At 47.4% G+C, this 23,945-nt stretch overlaps 1 protein-coding gene across 13 annotated transcripts in view; it reads right to left on the bottom strand.

Moving 5' to 3' along the window:
• MCPH1 (microcephalin 1) overlaps nt 1-23,945 on the bottom strand; it is a 220,330-nt gene that overhangs the window by 182,727 nt on the left and 13,658 nt on the right. For 8 of the 13 annotated variants that reach the window (XR_006339295.1, XM_043893805.1, XM_043893813.1 and 5 more), the window contains exons 4-8: nt 16,388-16,475; nt 13,421-13,535; nt 12,288-12,431; nt 9,146-9,235; nt 6,085-7,245 (exon numbers count right to left, since the gene is read on the bottom strand). Coding sequence is in view for 12 of the 13 variants with exons in the window: in XM_043893805.1 (XP_043749740.1) it covers nt 6,085-7,245; nt 9,146-9,235; nt 12,288-12,431; nt 13,421-13,535; nt 16,388-16,475 (1,598 nt within the window). In the remaining variant the exon portion in view is untranslated. Of the gene's footprint in view, nt 1-6,084; nt 7,246-9,145; nt 9,236-12,287; nt 12,432-13,420; nt 13,536-15,357; nt 15,360-16,387; nt 16,476-18,189; nt 18,309-18,731; nt 18,784-19,281; nt 19,535-23,945 lie in introns of all 13 variants that reach the window. The other 5 variants (XM_043893808.1, XM_043893810.1, XM_043893807.1 and 2 more) reach the window with 5 other exon arrangements.

Genomic DNA, 23,945 nt, shown 5'->3' with positions numbered 1-23,945 from the left:
CTCAGTTAAATTCAGGGACAGGCTAAAATATCACAGGACCCTCCTACCCCTGTATGAACAGGGCAGGTGCCAAAGCTGGTACCTGGGGGTCATATCCAAGACTTGGTCCCAAATGGCTGCATGAGAAACCATAGGGCTGAGGGCTTCCTAGCAGCCTGATGCTGCCCAGTATCCAGAAAGGAGCCCCGAGAATCCTGTCCGCCTCTTGTGAACCTTTCAGATCAGGTGCAGACAGAGGAGCCTGGTGTCCACGGGGTCGCAAGTCGGACACAACTTAGCGACTAAACCACCATCACCACCACCACAGTTAACCTAAACCACCATCACCACCACCACAGTTAACCTAAACCACCATCACCACCACCACAGTTAACCTAAAGGACAACACCTGAGACGTCAGCACACTGATCTGATCTGTGGACAGTCCCCCATTTGCATGCCAAACTGTTTAATAAACATCTGTGTGTCTGGAGACTTGCCTTCCACAAGAGCTGGTAGACAGAGTTCGCGTTATAGAAATGTGTTAAGAAGCCTTCATCAGCCTCTACCGGCGACTATTATTTATGAAAAAGAACCTAATAACTGGACAGGGCCGAACAGTTTAGATAAGGTATGTCTCTGTGCTGACACGCAACTCCATCATTCACAGACAAGCCTCAATCAGACCAATGGACCGGGGGAGGGTGTGGGCCTGGGAAGGATCTCCTTCTGCTCTTGCCCATGGCCACGTGGCACCAGTGTAAGGAAGCCCTTCAGCGACCTTTGTTAGTGAAAAAGCATCAATGGCCCGGCTGTGCAGTAGTTCAGGAGGAGTCAGATTGATCAGCTTGACCATGAAGACCCACTCAGGTGGCTGCCTGAAGAGCTGTGGTCAGACGTCCCAAGTGGGGAGAGGGAGCGAAAGCCATTTCCACATGTTAAGTAACAACGAGTAGCATTATACACTTCCTGTCCTGCGGTGCCAGAAGTTAAAACCGTGGGATCTCAATTCTCCTGAAAATTTGACATGATCTATTTCCTACAAGCTAGCTACAGTTCCAGCAATGACTTACAGACCTTGAGGAAAGGGCAAAGCACACATTTACTCAAAACCCAGGTGACTGCATAACCGACATGCTTCATCTGCACCGGGAGAGCCCGCTACAAAGAACATGCGGGGGACACTCTCGGGGAATCCCACAGACCTTTCCTAGGCAAGCATGAGCTCCAGGAAGACATTTGCTCAGGGACTAGGAGCAGGATCTGGCAGTCCCCATCCATGTGAAATAGCATTTCCAAAGGTGAAATCCCTAAAATCATACTACGTGGCAGCATTAGGAAACATTAACATCAATTTTGGTGACAAGAGCTCTTAATCTGAACCCCATTAAGTTATCCCTCCCCCAAAGGAGAATTCTATCCTCATTAGAATTGTGTTACAAAAAAATTACTGAACTTGTGAGTTTCATCAGTAAAAAATTGGTGAAAATGGTTTTCTCACTATACCTACATACCTTGATTTTGCCTGATCCACAAAGTTTAGGATATTTTGACTTGTCACAGGAAAACTTCACTGACTCCTGAAATACATTTAAAGATGAGGCAGTTCTGCTGCTCCATTGACACCAATATGGAAATGCCTGACACGTTTCAAAGACAAAAGACGACATTCAGGCAACAGGATACCATAGTCCTACGTATGCAGTAAAACCTCCCTAAGACGTCTTGAACTGAAGGCGCTTGTGGACGACTCCCCCCCTCCCCGAACATCTGGAAGGAAATGCACAATTGCTGGCAGCCTGTCTCTAGCAGACACCAACCACGGCCTGTTCACGAAGCACCCAGGCTTACATCCAAAACATCCATCACAACTGGCTTCTCATCACACCTGGAAACAAAAGCAAAGCACCCCTGGCTTGCCCCTGCCTGACAGCACTTCCTCCGTCGCTCTCAGCCCAGAGAGTAGCTGCTGCTGCAGTGGTCTCACTGCGGCTCCTACGAGCATTTTCTACCTCAGGACATTGGCACCTGCCGTTTCCATAGGCTGAAACATGGCCCCCAGCCACAAGGTACCTCTTCTCCTGTGCCCAGGCCTGAGGGCCGAAGCCACCACCTCCGAGAAGCACCCCTGGGCTGCCTTCCCTAACCAGCACACTTCTGCTCATGCTTCTTGCTACCTGACGTGACGCTGACATTCCTGTGCTGTCCATCCATCTCATTAGGACATGGCATCTGCGTGTGTGGGGTGGGGGAAGACGGGGGTCACTGCCTGCTTCTCTCCCATCTCCCTGGGAATCAGAGGGGACCACGGGACACAACAGCTGCATGGAAATAGCTGCTAAATGAACCAGCAAAAGGAGGCGAGGTCCGGACAGTTTTACTCTTTTTAGCAATCTGTCTTACACTGAGCATGTGCTTGTTTAGTTTATGAAACTAGAAAACAAAGTTTGGAAAGAAAAAACTACTGGTTAACAGGGAACGTTTCATGCAAAGATGGGCACAACAATGGACAGAAACAGGATGGACCTAACAGAAGCAGAAGATATTAAGTGGCAAGAATACACAGAACTGTACAAAAAAGGTCTTATGGGCCCAGATAACCACGACGGTGTGATCACTCACCTAGAGTCAGACATCACAGAGTGGAAGTCAAGTGGGCCATAGGAAGCATCACTATGAACAAGCTAGTGGAGGTGACAGAATTCCAGCTGAGCTATTTCAAATCCTAACAGATGATGCTGTTAGAGAGCTGCACTCAACATGCCAGCAAATTTGGAAAACTCAGCAGTGGCCACACAACTGGAAAAGTCAGTTTTCATTCTAATCCCAAAGGGCAATGCCAAAGAATGTTCAAACTACCACACAATTGTGCTCATCTCACATGCTAACAAGATAATGCTCAAAATCCTTCAAGTCAGGCTTCAACAGTACATGAACTGAGAACTTGCAGATGTGCAAGCTGGATTTAGAGAAGGCAGAGGAACCAGAGAGCAAATTGTCAACATCTGTTGGATCACAGAAAAAAAAAAAAAAGAACTCCAGAAAAACATCTACTTCTGCTTTACTGACTACACCAAAGCCTTTGACTGTGTGGATGACAACAAACTGGAAATTTCTTAAAGACACGGGACTATCAGACTACCTCACCTGCCTTCTGAGAAACCTATATGCAGGTCAGGAAGCAACAGTTAGAACCAGACACGGAAAGACAGACTGATTCCAAATAGGAAAAGAATATTGTCACCCTGCTCATTTAACTTATATGCAGAGTACATCATGAGAAACACTGGGCTGGAAGAAGCACAAGTTGGATCAGGACTGCAGGGAGAAATATCAATAATCTCAGATATGCAGATTACACCACCCTAACAGCAGAAAGCGAAGAGGAACTAAAGAGCCTCTTGATGAAGGTGAAAGAGGACAGTGGAAAAGCTGGCTTAAAACTCAACCTTCAAAAAACTAAGATCATGGCATCTGGTCCTATCACTTCATGACAAATAGATGGGGAAACAATGGAAACAGTGGAAGACTTTATTTGCTTGGGCTCAAAAATCACTGCAGATGGCAACTGCAGTCAAAGACTCTTGCTCCTAGGAAGAAAAGCTATGACCAATCTAAATGGTGTATTAAAAAGCAGAGACATCACTTTGTTGACAAAAGTCCATCTAGTAAAGCTATGGTTCTTCCGGTAGTCATGTAGGGATGTGAGAGTTGGACCCTCAAGAAGTCCGAGAGCTGAAGAATTGATGCTTTCAAATTGTGTTGCTAGAGAAAACTCGAGAATCCCTTGGACAGCAAGGAGATCAAACCAGTCCATCCTAAAGGAAATCAGTCCCGAATAATCATTGGAAGGACTGACGCTGAAGCTCCAATACTTTGGCCACCTGATGCAAAGAGCCGACTCACTGGAAAAGACCCTGATGCTGGAAAAGATTGACAGCAGGAGGAACGCGCAACAGAGGATGAGACGTTTGGATGGCATCACTGATTCGATGGACCCAAGTTTGAGCAAACTCTGGGAAATAGTGAAGGACAGGGAAACCTGGTGTGCTGCAGTTCATGGTGTCACAGAGAGTCAGACAGGATTGATCGAATGAATGACAACAATGACTTCAATGGTTACTTTTTAAAAAATCAGGTTTCTCCCTCCATGCACTTTTCTACTAACATTTATTTTTGAGTCTCTTAGTAACTTGTTCTCACAAGCTCTACAGCACATCTTAGATACTACCAAGGGCAATGAGTAAAAGTAAACAGAAAGCATAAATTGAAAAAAGACTTTTATTTCAACATCAGGATTTGGAGAGGCACAGCTTGATGTACAGACTGGGCTTTGCTGCTCCGCAGTTTCAGCATCTCTCGACCGTCTAAGACGGCTGCAGGCAAAGTGCATTTACCTTTGCTGGCTTCCCAAAGAGGGGAAATTCCAGGTGGGCCGACTATGGACCTCCTAAAACATCGGTGGGTCCTGATTTTACATAACAAAACAAACGGATACGGTTAGGTTACAAGATAGTTAGGTCTTTTCCTGCCCTAAATTCAGTGATTTTCTGTCTACTGAAATGACGTACAACAAGGGGCATCCAGATGCCCTGACATCAGTGCACTGAGAACATCTGACCCCATCTCTGAGTCAGGCTGAGCTGTCCTGGCGTCCTTCGCACACCCCGAGACCCCGGACCCCAGAGGGCCCTGGACGTGGGTGAGTCGCAGGGGCGGCCGATCGCTGCCCACGGCGCCGGGCCGCGGGGCGCTGCGCACTAGCCGAGGGCAGAGTCTATTTCACTTGACTTATGTTCGCACATCATCAAGTGTTGCTCAAAAGCGGCGATGACAGCAGAGAACGAGAACGTAAGGGTCAAGGTCAGGGCCTTCTTAATTACTGCAACTCTGTGTGCCCACTGTTTCCTATTAACTCGGATCTGACATCATTTTAAAGTAAATATTTTGAAAGCACATACCAACCATAAAGGAACATAAAATAAAGGTTGTCAAATTTTATGTATTTTATAAATATTTAATAAAGTTTTATATGGATGAGAAAGCTCAGATATAAAAACGTTAATAATACACAGACTAAATTCTCTGAGATGATTCTGAGGAGTCTAAACCCAAGGGAAAAATATGCAATACAACTATGTCCATTTCAATCCCTATGACTTCTCCATTTTAAAAAGGTTAAGACGGGTGAAAAAAAAAAGATGAAGGTTAAGATGATTTCAGGATTTAACAAAATAATGAAGAATAAACTTGGCCTCACTGAAATTTTAACCCAGTCTTTAGGTGGAGATGATTTAAGTTCATGATTTTTCACTTTTGACTGCTGAAACCTATTTGTGCATATAATCAGAAAGTCAAAAAGGTTTTCTACTGTTGTTACTTTTGCTATAATGGCATAGTCTGCTGCCATGGTTTTAATTAGATAGGAATAAATCTATTTAAATTATACACTTAAAGCAAATAAAAAGAAGTCTAAAAAGGTCTATTACAATGAACTACTTGCTTAAAGTATTTTAAAAAAATATTTCTTCAGAACACCAGCTAGTTTTTTCAAAAATAAATATTGCTAACTTACTTCCATATTTATGCTTTTGTCTTTTTTTGACAAAATGCCATGATTTACACTGCCATAATTTCCCTTCTAAAATAAATAGCCTCACTGTTATAAACAGATGCATGATTTACACTGCTTTAATTTCCCTTTTAAAGTAAACAGCCTCCCTGTTATAAACAGATCATTTTAAAAGCTCTCCACTAGTGTGCATGTTTGCTCAGTGATGCTGCAGTGAGAGGCTACAGTGAAACCAGGACAAACACCCTCTCTAGGCCATTTTTCACAAAAAACAGCACCTATAGGACTTAGAGAAATGTATTCATAACAACAGGCTTAAGCAAGGAACCTAGAACCTCCTTAGGGCAGTAAGCTGTCTATTCCTCAGGAATAATGAATTTACCATTGTAAATATCAAACATACGTTCTTCAAACATTTTTTAAAAAGGGAAAAAAGAAATATTTTGCTTAAGAAAAAGCTGTTAGGTGTGGCAGACGGACGCCCTGTTGCACATTCTCAGAGCGCAGAGACCTGTAAAAGGAGGCTCACGTACTTTCTCTACTTCCTTGGGCTGGCGCTTCCCTCTCCGTGGATCCTTGCTCAGCACAGTCACCTACAGCGTTCAGTTCACCCTCACTGTGCGCCTCAGCAGACTCCGTCTCGGGAGGAGTGCCTTCTTTCTGCATGCTCTGGGTGTCAGTGCATTCTCTCCTCTCCTCCCTGCTGCCTTTCAGAGGGCTGGGGTCTCCCCGTGGTCCTGTCCAGGGGACGAGTCCACTGGGGGCGTGCGGAACGTCACCCCCAGCGGGGCGGGCATCGCCCCCGCCCTGGGCCTCGGCCTGGGCACAGGGCCCGGGGGTCCCGTCAGCAGCAGGCATGCCCCCCGAGGTCCCGCCGCCCAGCCCCACGTCTGCCCCGGAGAGCGCAGGCCTCTCCAGGCAGGGGCCGGGCTTTGCCGTGGAGCAGGTGCCGACGGCAGGTCTGGGGCCTCTGCCGATGAGGGAGAGGTCAGCCCTGTCCAGGAGACTGGTCCTCTCGGTCTTGGAAAGGCTCCTCTGGCCTCGGAGCGGAGAGGGGCTGGAGGGCAGCTGCTCCCCAAGAAGCCCCTCCGAGACCCTCTCCTTGAGATTGTCAGGAGAAAAGTAATCATCGTATGAGGACCCCTCGAGGGCCAGACTCTTGACAGCGGGCCTCCGCACAGAGCACAGGCCGCTCTCCGCCTCCCACAGCCGCAGGCAGGCTGCAGGGCGCTGCCTGAGGGACCGCCTCCTCTTCCGCCCCTCCTCTGAGGCTGGCCAGTTCTCCGGGGTCTTCCTTCTCTTGACGGAGGAGCGCATGGCTTGTGCACGGCCCTCGGGGTGGCCTTTCGTAGCAGAGGACACAGGAGACAAACGCTTCTTCCCGTCAGACAGCCCCTGGGCCGCCGGCCGCGATGGCTTTGAGACAGGGGTGACAACCCTGCCCGCAGCCCTGCTCTGCTGGGGGGTCTCTGCCTTGGGAGGACTGCTGGTGGATCTGGGAGGAGTCCTGAGACCCAGGGGACGGGGAGCTGCTGAGGGGCCGCCATGGCCTGTCTGCAACACCGGCGACGCAGCACACAGATCACTTTCCCTCTCAGTAATGAACTCGCCCCACTTCCTCTCCCGGGTCCCACTTGCAGAGCCTCCACAAGAATCGTCAGCAGACATGGGCAGACCACCGGCAGAAGAGTTGTCTGGAACACATGAAAGACAATTCACTTTTTAAGTGTTTAAATTAGTATAGAAGTACTTGTCAGTACAATACAACGATGCTCCCTGAGCGCAGCTCCTGGTGCAGAAGGGTCCTCCTCCCGCCCTGTCAGGACGCCTTCCAGCTGGCACTTCCAAGCAGGAAGGCCAGGCTCCCCGCGCCTCAGACAGGATGGGGTCGAGAGGCGGGAAGGCCGGGGTCCCTGCACCTCAGACAAGATGGATCGGGAGGCGGGAACGCGCTCCGGACGCCCACCCGCTGGGCGCCTGGCTCCAGGAAGAGTCATGGACCCCCGAGGAAGCTGGGACTCTAGATGGAAGGCTGCCACGTCCAGGCTCCAGCGCTATGGACTCCACACCTGAGGCGACAGCGGGTCTTACCCCACCCACAGCATTAACGCTCTACTCAGAGGGGCAGAACGGAGGTAGCCCCCAGGGAACGGGGGGAATCCCAGCAGGTGGACCGTGCCATGTGTCCCGAAGCCCACAGCTGGAAATGCAGCACACATTTAATTCTATTAATAGCAGCTGAATAAGCTCAGCTCACTTTTCAAAAGGCTGACAAGCAGCATGACATGGCCTAGGAGTACAAGATGCTGAAGCCAGACAGCCTTGGTCAAAGCCTGGCTTGGTCAGCCAAATGGCAGGCCCTCGTACGAGCTGTCTGCCTTCGCCCTGGCCTGGTGCTCTCACAGAATGGGGACAGCAGTGTCCATGCCACAGGGCTAACAGGAGAACCGGCTGAGACGAAACAAGGAAATCCCATTATAGCTGCCACTCGTTTCCAACTTACATGAAATAACATGCATCAGGCATGAAGTACAAAAGATGGAGATAATTCAAGACACGTGGGCAAATAATTTCAACACAAAGAGATTAAAGACTAAACCACGCACAAAACGAAGCCTCTGTTTAAACTCCCAGTATCTTGGTTGTCCTTTCTTATTGTGGTGGCTTTCAGAAGACAGTCAGTAACAGTTCACAACTTTTGAATCTATTCCTGCCACAGACCACTGTTAATTACATGGCCCCTGGTGGCTTGGAGGTTAAAGTGTCTGCCTCCAATGCGGGAGACCTGGGTTCAATCCCTGGGTCGGGAAGATCCCCTTGAGAAGGAAATGGCAGCCCACTCCAGTATTCTTGCCTGGAGAATCCCATGGATGGAGGAGCCTGGTAGGCTACAGTCCGCGGGGTCGTAAAGAGTCAGACACGACTGAGCGACTTCACTCACAATGGGGGCTGGAGACACAGTTTTAAGAAATGGAATATGACCAGAAAGACAACACCCAGGAAAAGTGATCATTTAGAGTGAAATAAGGACTTCCACATTTAGAGAACCACATTCATAATACAAAACTCTAATTTTACCAATTCTTTCCAACACTGCTTCTAATTAGAAATCCTCTTTGTTTTTTATCTCCTGCAGTTTTTGTGATCTATACCTACTTCCCGACTTGTTCATACATTCATCACACACTGTGTGAACCAACTCTCTCCTGGCTCTATCGGTTCTCAGTACCATAAGCTCAGTGCACAGTTTAAATCACTGTATGGTTTAAACACAGTACTTTAAACTCACTGTAGTTTAAATTGCATGCAGATTGGCTCATGTACAATTTTTTTTTTTTTAATGAGCAATTGATTCTGTGCCAAGAAAGCAAATATCTAGGAGAAAAAGCAGGGGAACCAAAAACGTGCTTAAGTCATATAATTTCTCATACCTTAAGTTTAGTAAAGCATCTGTTTTTGTAAATTACGACACCTAATTTCAGAGTAAAATTCACAAATTCTAGCTTTTAATTGTTTTTCTCATTAGAAAAAACTTCAAACAGGAAAATCGTATTATCAATATTAAATATATCACAGAAAAGAAAATAATTTTACCTGAACACAAAGTATCATGTGAAAGGTTCAAAGATGCTTCATGCAGAGAGTTCACAGTGTTATCATCAGACTGTTCAATCATCTGGGAGGCTGAAAAAACAATCACAACTCCTCATTAACACAGCTCTGAGCTCTGGGAGCAGATGAGGCCGATAGCAGGCCCACTCCTTCTGCTCTTGTATGACACACACACAACTTACTCCTTGTACTTCCTATTCTAGACTTCAGCAACACAATAAGCACAAAAACTAAGTCTTACTCAAATCTATTGCTGATAAGAGTCATTAAAATATAGTTATACAAGTCATTCCATAAAAAAAGGCATAAACCCCTAGGATAATAAAATTTGGAAGGGATCTGGGGAGTCGGCCACCTTGAACCTAAGTAGAAGCTCAACAGAGGCAAACAGAACCTTTCAGTCAGTCTCACTGCGCCACAGCCAAGGCCTTTTTTCACAATAATCACAGACAGCTGCCTCTTTGAGCAAAGCAGTGGTTCTCAACCAGGGATCGCCTGGGCACCCAGCAGACACCGCTGGGCGTCACGGGTGGGGGGGGGGTGTGGACCGTGCGCATGTTGCGGGCATCGAGCAGGCAGGAGCCAGGGACACTGCCGAACCTTCCGTCAGGCACAGGACTGCCTCTCCAGCCCCGACGTGTAGCGTGCAGAGGCTGGCAAACCCTGGAGGTTTCACAGGGAACCTTCAGGTGATCAGTGGTTTAACAAGCAAGGCCATGGGTGTTATTTTCAAAGGCCCTGCAGATCAGACACAAAATCGATACCTTGGTCACACAGACAAAGACTTTGAGGAGACTATAAAGGATACTTTTCTGAGAAAACAATTATAAAATAAGAATAGACCATGATAAGGAAGGTAAGCACAGAGACAAAATTTTCAGTTGTTTTAAACTGTGCTGGAGGCAGTTATATATAGCATAATTAACACTGCAAAGTAATGGAGCAAAGTTTAAGGCAAATTACTCCACATACATATAAAGGCAAATACACAATTATTTGCTGAACCAATTTGGATATTCCCCTAGGACACAGCTAGTGTCCTACCTCAACATCCATTCCCATCTTCCTCTTACAACAGAACCAAATCTAATTAGTGTGAATACACATCCCAGTTAAGACTATATGTCAGTCTTGCTTGCCGGGCCCTGCAGACGACTTGGTTTTGTCTCCTACTTCCTAGGCTAAAACTACTGCATTCCCTTAGCTGTGTCATCCTGAATACCACTGGCCATTCTAAACTTAACTGGAAGATTAAATTAGATGTATGAAAACAAACACACAGAACTGTATTATATTTCCTGCTTATCTTTTGCCTCTGCAGCTCTTGAGCCATACATGGCTGCATTAACCTGCAAGCAGGAATGGCCACAGGACTGGGTCTGGCCAGCGGAGCCGGCAGTGGCGGTGGGCAGACGCTGGTGGGGCTGCTCACAGGGAGCTGGCCCTGTGAGACGGGGCCCAGGCTCTTCAGGACACCACCGACACAGACCCTCAGCCCTGCCTGCCGCCGCCTCTGTCAGGACAAAGAAATTCAACATGTTTATCTGTTATTGGCGGCCACAGCTAACCTTATAACCTTAACTACCCACTGCATATGATACACAAACATAAACTCAGGATAGATGAAATAACTAATCTTAAACTGTAAGAGTAATAGAAGAAAATGTAACAGCTACAACAACTTTAAAACCTTGTGCAGTAGGAGTCCTACACATCACAGGAATTCTGAAGGCCAGAAGGAAAAAACAAACAGGTTTGTCTACCTTAAATATACCGTATCTGTTTCTTACCAAGTCACCGTATGTTAAATGATAAACAGCAGAGTCTCTGCATGTTATTCAACAGTCTATTTGCTGAGTGCCTGATACATAAGTACAAGTGCTCACACAAGAAGCTGGGAGAGAATCCTTGTAACACATAATTAGCTCTTACAAATCAGAAAGAAAATAATGCATAACAGGTACAAAGATTCAGGGATAATGTACAGAGCATAACATTTAAATGCAGTGATGTGAAGACCCCCAACCTCACTAGCAAACTCACTGGAGCCCTCAGAAGTGAATTAAACAGAGAATTGCAATGTTTCCATCTCAGATTGAGAGAGACGTGAAGACTAATGCCATCCAGTTTCCCAAGGGTGAGACACTGCAGTTCTCATAAACGACTGGCAAAGGGTGAAAATGGTACAAACCTTCTGAAGGGCAATCTGACAATATCTACCAAAAACGTTAAAGTCTGCCTTTGTGACTTAATATTATTGCAAATACATGAAATACACAGAAACACATTGATGTAGAAGGTTATGAGAGCAAACAGTAGGGAGCAAGCTGGATAGCCAGAAAGGAAGATGACCACATACCATGCAGCTAAAAAAAAATAAAAACTGCAGCACTATCGCTATTAAAAAAACTAGAAAAATAGACAATGCAACATCTTAAAGACAAACAAACAAACAGATATTCTACACCAAGATACTTCTAAATGAAAAAAGGTTTAAAGTAAGAGGTATGCCATGATCTAATTTAGGTAAAGAAAAATGATATCACTGCAAAGAAAGATACAGAAGCCTAATATTTTTCATGACTACATGGATGACCCACTGACAAAGACCTGGAGAAATACATCACACAAAACTCAGGTTACCCAAGGGCAGAGGAGAATCAGGTGGGAATCAAGATGGATGTTTATCACAAACAATACACTGGTCAACGTTTTATGAAAATGTGCTTATTACTTAAAAATTTAAGATAAAAGAAATAAAAAGTAAAAGGTAAACTTAATCTAAAGTTAAGACACTAAATCTATAATTAAGACACCTAACCTAAAGCAAACTTCAGAAGAGGGGAACGATTACTTTTTTAAGAAAGAAAAATCCCAAATATATTAAATACCAAATGTATACAACAAATAGGGTTTTAAACCTGGAGAATACTAAAAACCCAATATATTCTTAAAAAACCAGAATAAATCGAAAGATTTTCTGGAAGAAAGTATCAACAAAGTCTACTCTGAAACACTTAGAATCAAGAAACATCAGCTAAAATAATTATGTAAAAGAAAAAGCCCTTTCCATGACTGATTCACCTAGTTCACAAATCTCCCTGTATCAAGTGCCAGCACTTACAGGTGGGGGAAAGGTTTTCCCGTTTCTCCTTCATCTCCTGCAGCCTCTTCTTCATTGCACTGTGGTGGCCCCTGTAGACTTTACCTGTTGGACTGTACATCAATGAGCCATTAGATTCAAATAAGAGGACAGGAACATTGGTACCTGAAAATAAACAAATATCCAGTTTAGTTAAAAATTGCCTTCCTTCTTCAACAATGTTATTCCTTTAAGGACACCCTTGTCCCCCTTCCGCAGGTTTCCCCTTCCCTGCTGACAGACACACAGAGACCCACAGGTGAACTTGGCGGCAAGAAAGGAGCTCAAGGTACCCCCGGAGCCCTGCAGGGGCGGGCTCAATGTGAGCGACACCAGCTAGGGTGGCCTGGAGCACAGGAGGCGGTCAGCGCTGACCCGTCAGGGAGGCGGCTGCAGGCACCGGGTAAAGAGGCTTGATTTGTCAGGCAAAGGAAGGACTGAGCTGAGGACAAGGGATTCAGCCAGATTTCTGGAAAGTTATCGGGCATCACGCGCAGGCTCAACACCTAGAGGAATGAATGCTTTCTACTTCTATGCTAAGCATTATAGTTTAATAAAACTGCTTATCTATATCAGTGATGTGCCAAGACTGGTCTGAAATAATGAACTGAGAGACCAGTGAAAAAGGTAAAAAAGAGAAATACTAAGAACACATGAAGTACTTCAAAGTCTGATGATCTTTGAAAGTCTTTTTCTAAATCATTAAAAGAACGTATCATCTAACATCTGACTACTCTGGATAACAAAATAAAAACACCAAGTCCTGGGTAAAAATACACACACACACACACAGAGACAGACAGACACACACAGACACACATATATATAAAGAAGAAATAAAAATGGATTCATTCCAATAGGGTTAATCAAAGATCACATCTTTAATAATCATCCCTGGGGAAAAAAAAACAGTTCCATTAACCTGGTGAAATGATTAGCTCAACAGTGCGGCCCAGTGATGGCTGTGGTCAGGTTCCTGCAGTGACCTGTGTCTCCGACCTGGGAGCCTAACACTGTGCCCCTCAGCACGGCCCCCAGGATACAGGAGTCAGCCGGCAGACGAGGCCACAAGCACAGACACGAGCACCAAGGACACCCTGCGTCTCTCGGCTTACCCAGAGTGGTTTTCTGCTGCTGCAGCTCTTTAGCCATTTTCTCAAATTTCTTTTGCAGTCTTTTATCATTTTCTGGTGTCTTGGGAATAAAATCTTTGGGCTGCATACACTTGCGCTGCACAAGAAGAACACAAAAATTAATACCCTACTGCATTTGTGCAAGACAGGAAAAGAAACCTTTCACACACACTGCTGATATCTTTTGAAAAATCAACAATAAAACCTTCTTGGAGCGGTATTTCTTGCACTATATGTGAATTCGTAGTATTTATTCTTCCTACAACTGTGAGAACATAGACAAAACTTAAGACTGAATAAAGCGCTATATGGGCCTTTTCTGGTGGCTTAGTAGTACAGAGTCCGTCTGTCAAAGCAGGAGACGCGGGTTCCATCCCTGGGTTGGGAAGATCCCGTGGATGAGGAAACAGCAACCCACTCCAGCATTCCTGCCTGGAGAATTCCATGGACAGAGGAGCATCACTGGCTACAGTCCCTGGGGTCACAAAGAGTCAGACATGACTGAGCAACTGAGCACCTAGGCAAAGAGCTATATGCTAAATAGCTGTTTTCTGAGGCATTTTCAGGGTCTTTGCATCGTTTCCATGAGGATTCCTGAAATTAGTCTCTTTTTCCTAACTTTTGCTACTTCTGTTATGTGCTCCTGCCGTCCCCCAAAAACCCTGACATGGTAATATGACACAAAAGGAATTATAACGACCAAAGAAGAGAGCCATTCTTTAATCTTGCCTTACTGTCGTCAAGTCACAGTAACTCCACTCGGCCAGTAACTGTGCACGCAAAGCGCGACCAACGAGGAAGCCCGGGGCAGGTATCCAAGAAAGTCACTTCCCAGCCCAGCGTGCTCATGTGGGTCCCAGGCTATCTCCTTTGTCCCAATCTACAGGAAGAACTTCTTAGCCATTCAAGGCCGGTGCTACACTGTGCTCTCGACTGGCACCCTGCTCAATTCCTTAATAACTCATTCATCATTTAACAGAAACGTTACTGTGTCAGACACTGGTCTTAAAACATACAAAGATTCTTGCCATCAAGGAGCTCATACTCTGAAGGAATGACAGAAAATATACACAACAAGTAAGTTAAGTTGCACGCGTGTGAGAAAGATTAATTCCAGCAGGCCTGAGGCTGGCCTGAGCTGTCTTTGCCAAGTACCTGCATAGAACGCAAGGTACTGATCAGCAGTGCAGCTTTGGGCCTCTGGGTCCCCGGCGGCGGCAGGGGGCGTGTGCCCCTGGCAGACGGTCAGCATCGCCCCTTTCCGGTGGCCGGGCCTGCTGCTCGGGAGGTGACGCAGTGAAAAGGTGGGCAGGTGACCAGCAGAACATACGAGACCCCGGGGGCCTGCGGGTCCGGAAGCAGTGTCACCCACGAGGGGCCCCGTGCCCGAGAGACTGGCTGCCCCTAGTTCTACAGTGCGCAGAAGGCGTGAGCGCCGTAAGGAAAAAGGCGGGGAGGGTCAGGACGCCGGACGGTGGGAAGGACCCGCCTCCATAAACGGGAGCCACAGGGCCGCTCCCTGAGGCGCCCCCATGGGACTCAGAGAGCCACCTGCGGGCGGATGAGGGAAGCGTGTCCAGACAGCGGAACAGACGGTGCAACGGCTCTAAAACACAAGTGCATCCGGTGAGTCTGAACAACAGCAAGCAAGAGGGTCAGGCCAGCAGCAGTGAGGGAGCAAAGCAGAGAGCCTCCTCAGAGGCCAGAATAACAAGGCTTGGAGTCAGGTTAAATCTGCAACTGCACTTGGACAGGGGAAGCAAGGGGAATGCCTTTAGGGACGAATAAATCCTTAAGTAGTGAAGGGTGTGAGCAGACAATATTAATGCTTCAGATTAGGAAAAATTTAACAGATGAGTAATATTCAGCACAGGTTAGTGTCACCCTTGTACACTATTGGCAGAACTATGCAAGTCCACTTCTAGATATTCCACTTGGAGAAATAAATCATCAATGAGATCTCAGGGTGCCTGAATCCAAGAGATGTTCATGCCATTTAACACAAAGCAGAAGTCAGTGGAGCCACACACACACTGACATGAGAACATGGTCTAAGCGAGGAAGAAAAAGTAACCCACCAAGAATACATGCAATGCAGTAGAACCCAGCTCACATAAAACCCACGCATGCACACACGTGTACCAAAGATAATCCACTGCAAGAACCCAAATCAAACTGAAAACGGTTTTTCGAGGAAAGGGAAATTAGGAGAAATCTGCCTGATCTGAGTTTACACAATGCACGTAATGAAAATGTGCTTTTATTGGCAATGTTTATATTAAACACTTGCCTTTAAAGCAGTAGACACAGCTACTGCGGGTCTATAATAGTCACTACCGTCCGACACGATCTAGACAGACACTGAAGTTTTCAGCCCTGCATGAGCGTGTTCCAGGTTGTCTGAGAAGAAATGTGAAGGAGATACAGGATTTACCATTTTTAGAAACCATGGGGACATCCACAGGAATGTCTCCCCTAGTCTACAGGAAATGTATAGCTCTCCTCTGCCTGACTCAGTTTGGAGTCTGCAAATCTCTCCAACAGGGATTCTCATGTGATAATAAACTGCCATTTCACAGTCAACAGTTCACCCTCAGATGCAGAAATCAATTAAATCTTTGAAATAATAAAGTGAAACAGATCAAGTGCATTTCACTACAGACACAACCAAATCCTGAAGTCATTACCAGAGCACCTGTGGGTGCTGGTCTCTGGGCTACTGTCAGTTATCCTATGGCCAAACAGTCTCTTCCATTTCTTACCAACTCCATCAAAGCACTCCTGCAATAGAATAATCTATAACCATTAAACAATGCTGTGTGAGAACATTACCACCAATAGCAATTCTTAAAGACAATGCGAATATATTCCAGAAAGTTTTTATTTTCTAGGAATAGAAAATGAATAAAGCTGTAACTGCCTTGGTCCACACTAAAGTCAGGTACTCACTTTTTTTTTAAGCAGGCTTGGTAGGTGTTGGTTAGTGTTGGCTGCAGGGAACAGCGACTCATCAATGTGCGCTCCAGCTACCCTGCATCTGCGGAACCAAGATAGGGGTAAAGAGCATGTTCCCATGAGAGTCACACAACATTCAATCTGCACACGTGTCAGTCAGCAGAACCTCTGCATGGGCCACTTTGACAGAGTTCTTTATAATAAGCGCATTTATCCTCAAACACAAACGGCAATACAAATTCAACTTGCCAAAACCTTCTCTAACATGGTGTTTAAGAAGAGAAGTGAGAAGGCAGCCATTGCTACTGCTGCTAAGTCACTTCAGTCGTGTCCGACTCTGTGCGACCCCATAGAGACGGCAGCCCACCAGGCTCCGCCGTCCCTGGGATTCTCCAGGCAAGAATACTGGAGTGGGCTGCCATTTCCTTCTCCAGAGATGGCAGCTAAGGGAAGTGCAATTTTTATGTAACAAGTTTAGACTTGCAACAACACTTCAAAAAGATCAGTGTGTGGCACTCATAAAGGCAGAAGCACGTGCCATTAAACGCATAATTTAAGAGTAGACAGGCCATAAAACGAATAACCTAGAGCTAGAAGGTCCTACAAAAACAGGCCAGAAAGCTTGCCTTTCCTCCAAAACTGCGTCCCCCTCCTGTACGTCTGTCAAGGCGTCGCTGCTACCTGGCGCCCCAGGTCTGGGTCCCGGCCACCCCGGGCCAAGCGGCCACCACGGTCGCGGCCACCCAGGGCCAAGCAGCCACCACGGTCGCGGCCACCCCCGGGCCGAGCGGCCACCACGGTCACCCCTGGGCCAGGCGGCCTGCTCCCACAGCGTCCCATCTGCTGCCCCTCCTGCGTCACCGCTGACCCCCCACCTGCCAAGGGGATCCCCCCACCACTACCTACTTCTGAGCATTCACCTGCTCAAACATAAACAACTACAACGATTTTCCAAACAATTTTGTTCCCTATGGTTTCTCCTCTCCTGGTTTCATATAAGACTGAAATTTTAATCTTAAAACATTGTATTCATCTTTCCATATCCCAGATCAAACACCTTCTATCACTCTTGTGTTTACATAATTATGTCACCAATCTGCTAAGGCTTTCTAAAATAAGGCCCCAATCACATCTCTGACTGTATTTCATAAGACTATTACTCTGTTCAACATTAATATGCAAATAAAAGCTGAAAATATAATAGAATACAATGGAATAAAAAAAAAGAATGAGGTAAATGTATCCATGGTGATATAGAAAGGTCTCTAAAATAAGGATGAAAAGGCAATTTTAAGAGTGTGTGTTTGTGTATGGTATTATACAGTTAAGCATTTCCCACTTGAAAAAATTTTGGGAGGTGACACACCAAACTGACAATTTGTTGTTGTTTAGTCACTAAACTATGTCCGACTCTTCTGTGACCCCATGGAATGCAGCCCCCCCAGGCTTCTCTGTCCATGGGGTTCTCCAGGCAAGAACACTAGAGTGGGTGGCCATTCCCTCCTCTAGGGGATCTTCCCAGCTCAGAGATCGAACCTGCATCTCCCGCACTGGCAGGCAGATTCTTCACCACTGAGCCACAAGGGAGAGCCCTCGCCAGTTACAAATCTCAACGTGTGACTTGAGGGCAGAACTGTTTTCATAAGAACACCTTCTGCCTTGCAGTTCCCACTCCTCACCCTCACAAGCACACAACACATAAAGCTCACCAACTACCTCCTCCCCACATGTCAGGTGCAGACGCAGACATGCAAAGGGCCTAGGAAGCTACCAATTTTACCTCCAGCACAGCTTACCAGCTCCGCCTGCTCAGGAGGAATGTCACCCACTTCCCACTGTTACAGGCAACACAACAGACAAAAACAGGTGGCGGGGAAACACCCGAAGAGAAGACGTGATGAGACCTGGGATCATCCTATGGACATGGACACGGTGGTAAGGTCGCGACCAGCGGCGCCGTGTGGCTCAGCCAGGCCCTGAGAGCCTCCTCCAGCCGGTGGGGAGCAGCGCCTTCCCTCCTACCCAACAGCCAAGGAAACTGAGGCTCACAGGAAACCATCGACAGAGTTCACAAAACCAGAAGCCTCCTCCGCTGTCAGCAGCCCCGGAGCTGTGCCCCAGCGGGCAGAGGCACCCCTGACCCCAGACGCGCCTCCATGAGGCAGGACGGAGCCGTCGTGGACACACTCCCTGAAGGCGCTGGGGGCGACCCTGGATCCGTCAGCGACGCAGGCACCCCGTGCGCGCACATGCTGCGGAAAATACTGGTGCCTCTACGTCAAAACCACGCTCATCAGGCGCTCAGTCACAGTCTACAGCGGAAACAGAAAACACTCACCAGCTGGGTTTCTGCCTGTCTTCAGCAAAGGACAATGACACCAACTCCCCACCTAGTGGTTGAGAAGAGAAGTGTTGGCTGCCGCTGCCCTGGGAGCCCGGGGATCGGCCCAGATCCCCCAACAAGTCCTGCTCTGGACCCAGCGAGGCGAGCCGGACCGCAGCGCGGCCCCCACGGCTGCTGGGGACCCCCGCACCCCGCACCCTCACAACCAGTGGGCAAGTCATTCTGCACAAGGGTCTGAATCCCTGCGCAGAAGGGCTGGGCGCTGAAGGGGTCCACGAGCAGGTCCTAAGGCGAGGACGGCGAGGAGCGGCTCCGGACTGCAAGCGCAGTCCTGCCAGGGGCCTCGGCTTCCGCCCCCACCAGCGCCTAGGGAGGGGCGTGGGGCAGCACGCGGAGTGAGCCTCAACCAGCAGCCTCAGCGGGGCTGCAGCCGTCTGGGGCAGCGCCCTGCTCGCGGCTGGGGTCTGTGCTCCAGGCGACCTTCCGGGAGTGATCAGAGAGCCAGGGTTTGAACATGGCCGAAAAGAAAGAGAAGTTTCGTAACCGTGTCTGAGGGAGGGGTACTCGAGGGAAACACCACCAGTGACAGAACAGCATCCGCAGGCCGGCTCGGTGGTCCAGCATCCCACGCTGCGCCTACGCGGTGCGCACCCAGCAGCAAAAGCCATCTCCCGTGAGCTCTATACTGCAGATGCACCCAGGCTAGCCCGCGGGCCAGCTCCGGCCTTCTCCCGGGAGGCAGCACTTTATTATGCTCACTCCTGCTCACAGATCTTCAAATTAGAGGATGTGTGCGCCTGGGAGACAGGAAAACTTTTTAAACAGTAAGCAGACAGGGAGAGTTTGAGGCAGTAAACTGCAATCCCTGCCTTCCATCAGCTCCTGCCGCAGCCTGAGCTCAGGCCAAGAACCCCAGAAGCTCTGCCTCTCTCCGCCGCGCCCTCTCACACTGCCAGGCCATGCTGACCCCCTGGACTCCCCACCAGAAGCCCCCACATCCCACCCCTCTCACCCCAGGGCCTTTGGAATTGCCCTTAAAAGGCTGACCAGCTCCCTCCTAACTGAGTCAGGGCATATGCTGGGGAATAAAAGCTTCTGGCAAAACGAAAAGAGGGACAATGGACCCCACAAGTCTGATGACTCTCCTCCTTCATTTAGCGAATCCTAGGACACCTGCCTGGGCCTATCACACGTATTTCTGTCAAGAGTGAATCTTTAAACGAAGTGCTCTGCCCAGGACCGAAGCTGAGACACACTGCAGAGAGGGGAGGGGGCCACCCTGCCTTTTCTGTCCCCCAAACGCAGCAGCGAGGACAGAGGGGGACCCAGGACAGCAAAGCAAGTGTCTGATGATGGAATGGCCTTGCCCCCAACACGTGAAACGACAAAACTGCTGAGCAATCTCGATGTCCACGCAGGAGGTGCCATGAGCTAGCAGGAAAGGCATCTTTGGGCTGGAACGGCAGGTCCCCACAGGAACTCACCGACGGACTATGCATGGATGCTACGGAAAAAAACGCATGGCACAGATACACATCCGTATCATCACTAACTCTGCCCCGAGAAGGTGCAGGAGCAGCAGCCCGTGGCGATGAGTATGCCCAACTCCCCTCAGATTTTAGGTCCAAATACTATTTTTCACTAAAAGGAATCAGGGCTCCTTGGAGAAAAGGCTGAATCCAGGGCTGGCAAAGAGGAAGTACAAGCTGAGTTTGAACTAAACTGTGCCAGAAGAAAACGGAAGTGTCCAGAGAATGACAGAGAAATGATAAGCTAAGACAAGTCACCGTGAACGGGCTACCACTGGCCACTGGGGGACAATTCAAACCTTAAAAGGAACATTGAAAGGAATGAGATATGATCCTCTGGATATAGTACACACACACACACAGTGTGAGGAGGGACAGTTATCTGCACTGTTGGAAAGTACCTCCCTCAAAAGCCGAGGGGGTGAACTCGCCCCAGGGGAGCGGCCTGGGAGGCACCGCCACCACAGGGGACCCGTGACCACTCCCAAGCTGACCCTCCATGACACAGACCCCGGAGCACCCTGACTCAGCCCCAGAAGGCTGCTGGTTGCGTCTCCTCGGCTTTCTCCCCTTGGAGCCCTTCCAGACACTATGGGGGCTTCCGGGGTGAAGCCCATGGCTGGCAGGTGTGTGGCTGGTGAGATCAGCGTGGGCGGCCACGGTGTGGCTGTGCAAGGACATGTGCCCGTGTATAGGAAACAAACACAGGGGCCGGGGGCCGGCTCTCAGACGCACAACGGCATTGACTGGGAACTGGGCCCCCAGCTATCTGACTGTGACTGCTAAAAAAACCCTAACTTTCTGATCATGCTTGTGTGCAAGTTAAGTCACTTCACCTCTGTCCTACTCTGCGACACTATGGACTGTAGCCCACCAGGCTCCTCTGCCCTTGGGATTCTCCAGGCAAGAACACTGGAGTGGGCAGCCATCCCCTTCTCCAGGGGATCTTTCTGACCCGGGGTGGAACTCCCCTCTCTGCCTCTCCCTCTCCTGCACTGCCAGTCGGGCCCTTTACCACCAGCACCAGCTAGGGAGTCAACCTCCAACTGAACTGAGGTGACCGTCAAGCTGACCTTCCTTCTTTCTTCTTTATTTCTTCTTCCTTAAACATGGAAATGTTTGTGTCCAAAGGAAATGTCAGAATTCTATCAACTGCAGTTACACAGCTGTCTGCTTTAGAAAGAACACACCCAAAACAACCCAACAAAACGGGGTTCTAGTGACATCTAGTGACCTTATATATTCCATGAAAGATCACATTCTCAGTGGAAAACACGAGCAGTGGCCTGGAGAGGCAGTTAATGAAACAATGAACACATGACACATAAACTGAAGGTCAGTTTGGCTGTTACCTCCAAGTTTTGTCAAAGAAATTCAGCCTCACTAAAAATCGAGGAAATGCAAATGAAATAAACTGTATCACTTCACCTACAAAGTTGGAAAGATTTCAGGGAATGCAACTTGAGAACATCTATCAAAAGTTTAAATATGTAAAAAGCCCTCTAAACCCAAAGTCCATTTTAGGAATTTAAACCTATGGGAATTCCAACAACACAAGAGACAACTCTACACATGGTCATCACCAGAAGGTCAATAACAAAATCTGACTGATTATATTCTTTGCAGTTGAAGATGGAGAAGCTCTACAAAGTCAGCAAAAACAAGACGTGGAGCTGACTGTGGCTCAGATCATGAGTTCCTTATTGCAAAATTCAGGCTTAAGTTGAAGAAAGTAGGGAAAACCACTAGACCACTCAGGTACTATGTTAGTTGCTAAGTTGTGTCCAACTCTTTGTCACTCACATATGACCTAAATCAAATTCATTATGATTATACAGTACAGACGATGAAAAGATTCCAGGGATCAGATGTGGTAGACAAAGAGCCTGAAGAACGATGGGTGGAGGTCTGCAACCCTGTACACAAGCCATCCCCGAGAAGAAGAGATGCAGGAAGGCAAAGTGGTTGTCTGAGCAGGCCTTACAGACAGCTGAAAAAAGAAGAGAGGGGAAAGGGAAAGCAGAAAGGGAAAGGTACACCAGACATACCCAAATAAATGCAGAGTCTCAGAGAACAGCAAGCAGAGATAAGAAAGCCTTCTTAAGGGAACAATGCAAAGAAAGAGGAAAACAACAGAACGGGAAAGACTAGAAATCTTTTCAAGAAAACCAGAGATGCCAAGGGAACATCTCATGCAAGGATAGGTACTATAGGACAGAAACAGCAAGGACCTAATAGAAGCAGGAGAATAAGAAGAGGCGGTAAGAATACACAGAAAAACTATACCAAAAAGGTCTTAATGACCCAGATAACCATGACGGTGTGGTCACTCACCTAGAGCCAGATATTCTGGAGTGTGAAGTCCAGTGGGCCTTAGGAAGCATTACTATGAACACAGCTAATAGAGGTGATGGAATTCCAGCTGAGCTATTTCAAATCCTAAAAGATGATGCTGTGAAAGTACTGCACTCAATATGCCAGCAAGTTTGGAAAACTCAGCAGTGGCCACAAGACTGGAAAAGGTCAGTTTTCATTCCAATCCCAAAGAAAGGCAATGCCAAAGAATGTTCAAACTACCACACAATTGCACTCATTTCACATGCTAGCAAAGTAATGCTCAAAATCCTGCAAGCTAGGCTTTAGCAGTACGTGAACCAAACACTTCCAGATATACAAGCTGGATTTAGAAAAAGCAGAGGAACCAGAGATCAAATTTTGCCAACATTTGCTGAATCACAGAGAAAGCAAGAGAATTCCAGAAAAATATCTGCTTCTGCTTCAGTGACCAGGCTAAAGCCTTTTTGATTGTGTGCATCACAACAAACTGTGGAAAATCCTTAAAGAAATGGGAATACCAGGCCACCTTACACATCTCCTGAGAAACCTAAATGCAGGTCAAAAAGCAACAGTTAGAACTAGACATGGAACAATGGACTGGTTCCAAATCAGGAAAGGAGTATGTCAAGGCTGTATACTGTCACCCTGTTTATTTACCTTATATGCAGAGTACATCATGAGAAATGCTGGGCTGGATGAAGCACAAGCTGGAATCAAGATTGCCAGGAGAAATATCAACAACCTCAGATGTGCAGATGATAGATAACACCCTAATGACAGAAAGTAAAGAGGAACTAAAGAGCCTCTTGATGAGGGTGGAAGAGGAGAGTGAAAAAAACTGGCTTAAAACACAACATTCAGAAAACTAAGATCATGGCATTGGGTCCCATCACTTCATGGCAAACAGGAGAGAAAATGGAAACAGTGACAGGTTTTATTTTCTTGAGCTCCAAAAAAACTGAGACATCTTATGTCTCCTGCTTCGGCATGCAGATTCTTTATCACTGTGCTATCTGGGAAGGCCAAGTCACTGGGTAATCTACTATAAAAGACCATATGTATGTTTTAAAAAATGATATATTACACAGAAATGTGGAAAAACATTTGTAACTAAAAATGCATATGAGTGCTCAGTAATGGGCACTTGCTATCCTTCTGACCAAAGGAACCGGAATAAAGAGCCGGGGCAGATAAGGCCACCAGTGAATGATGCTAGGATACAGGGAGCAAAGAACCAGGGAAGGGGAACCTCAGGTTCTGAAGACAGAAGTCCAAGTCTCTGGCTGATCCCTGACCTACATGTCCATGAGGCAAATAAGTCAGCCGGCAGCTAAGGTTTGAA

Source organism: Cervus elaphus, chromosome 32, assembly GCF_910594005.1.
Source record: "Cervus elaphus chromosome 32, mCerEla1.1, whole genome shotgun sequence".
Lineage (NCBI taxonomy): Eukaryota > Metazoa > Chordata > Mammalia > Artiodactyla > Cervidae > Cervus > Cervus elaphus.
The sequence above is the reverse complement of the archived record's forward strand: the minus strand, read 5'-3'. Positions and strand labels throughout refer to the sequence as shown.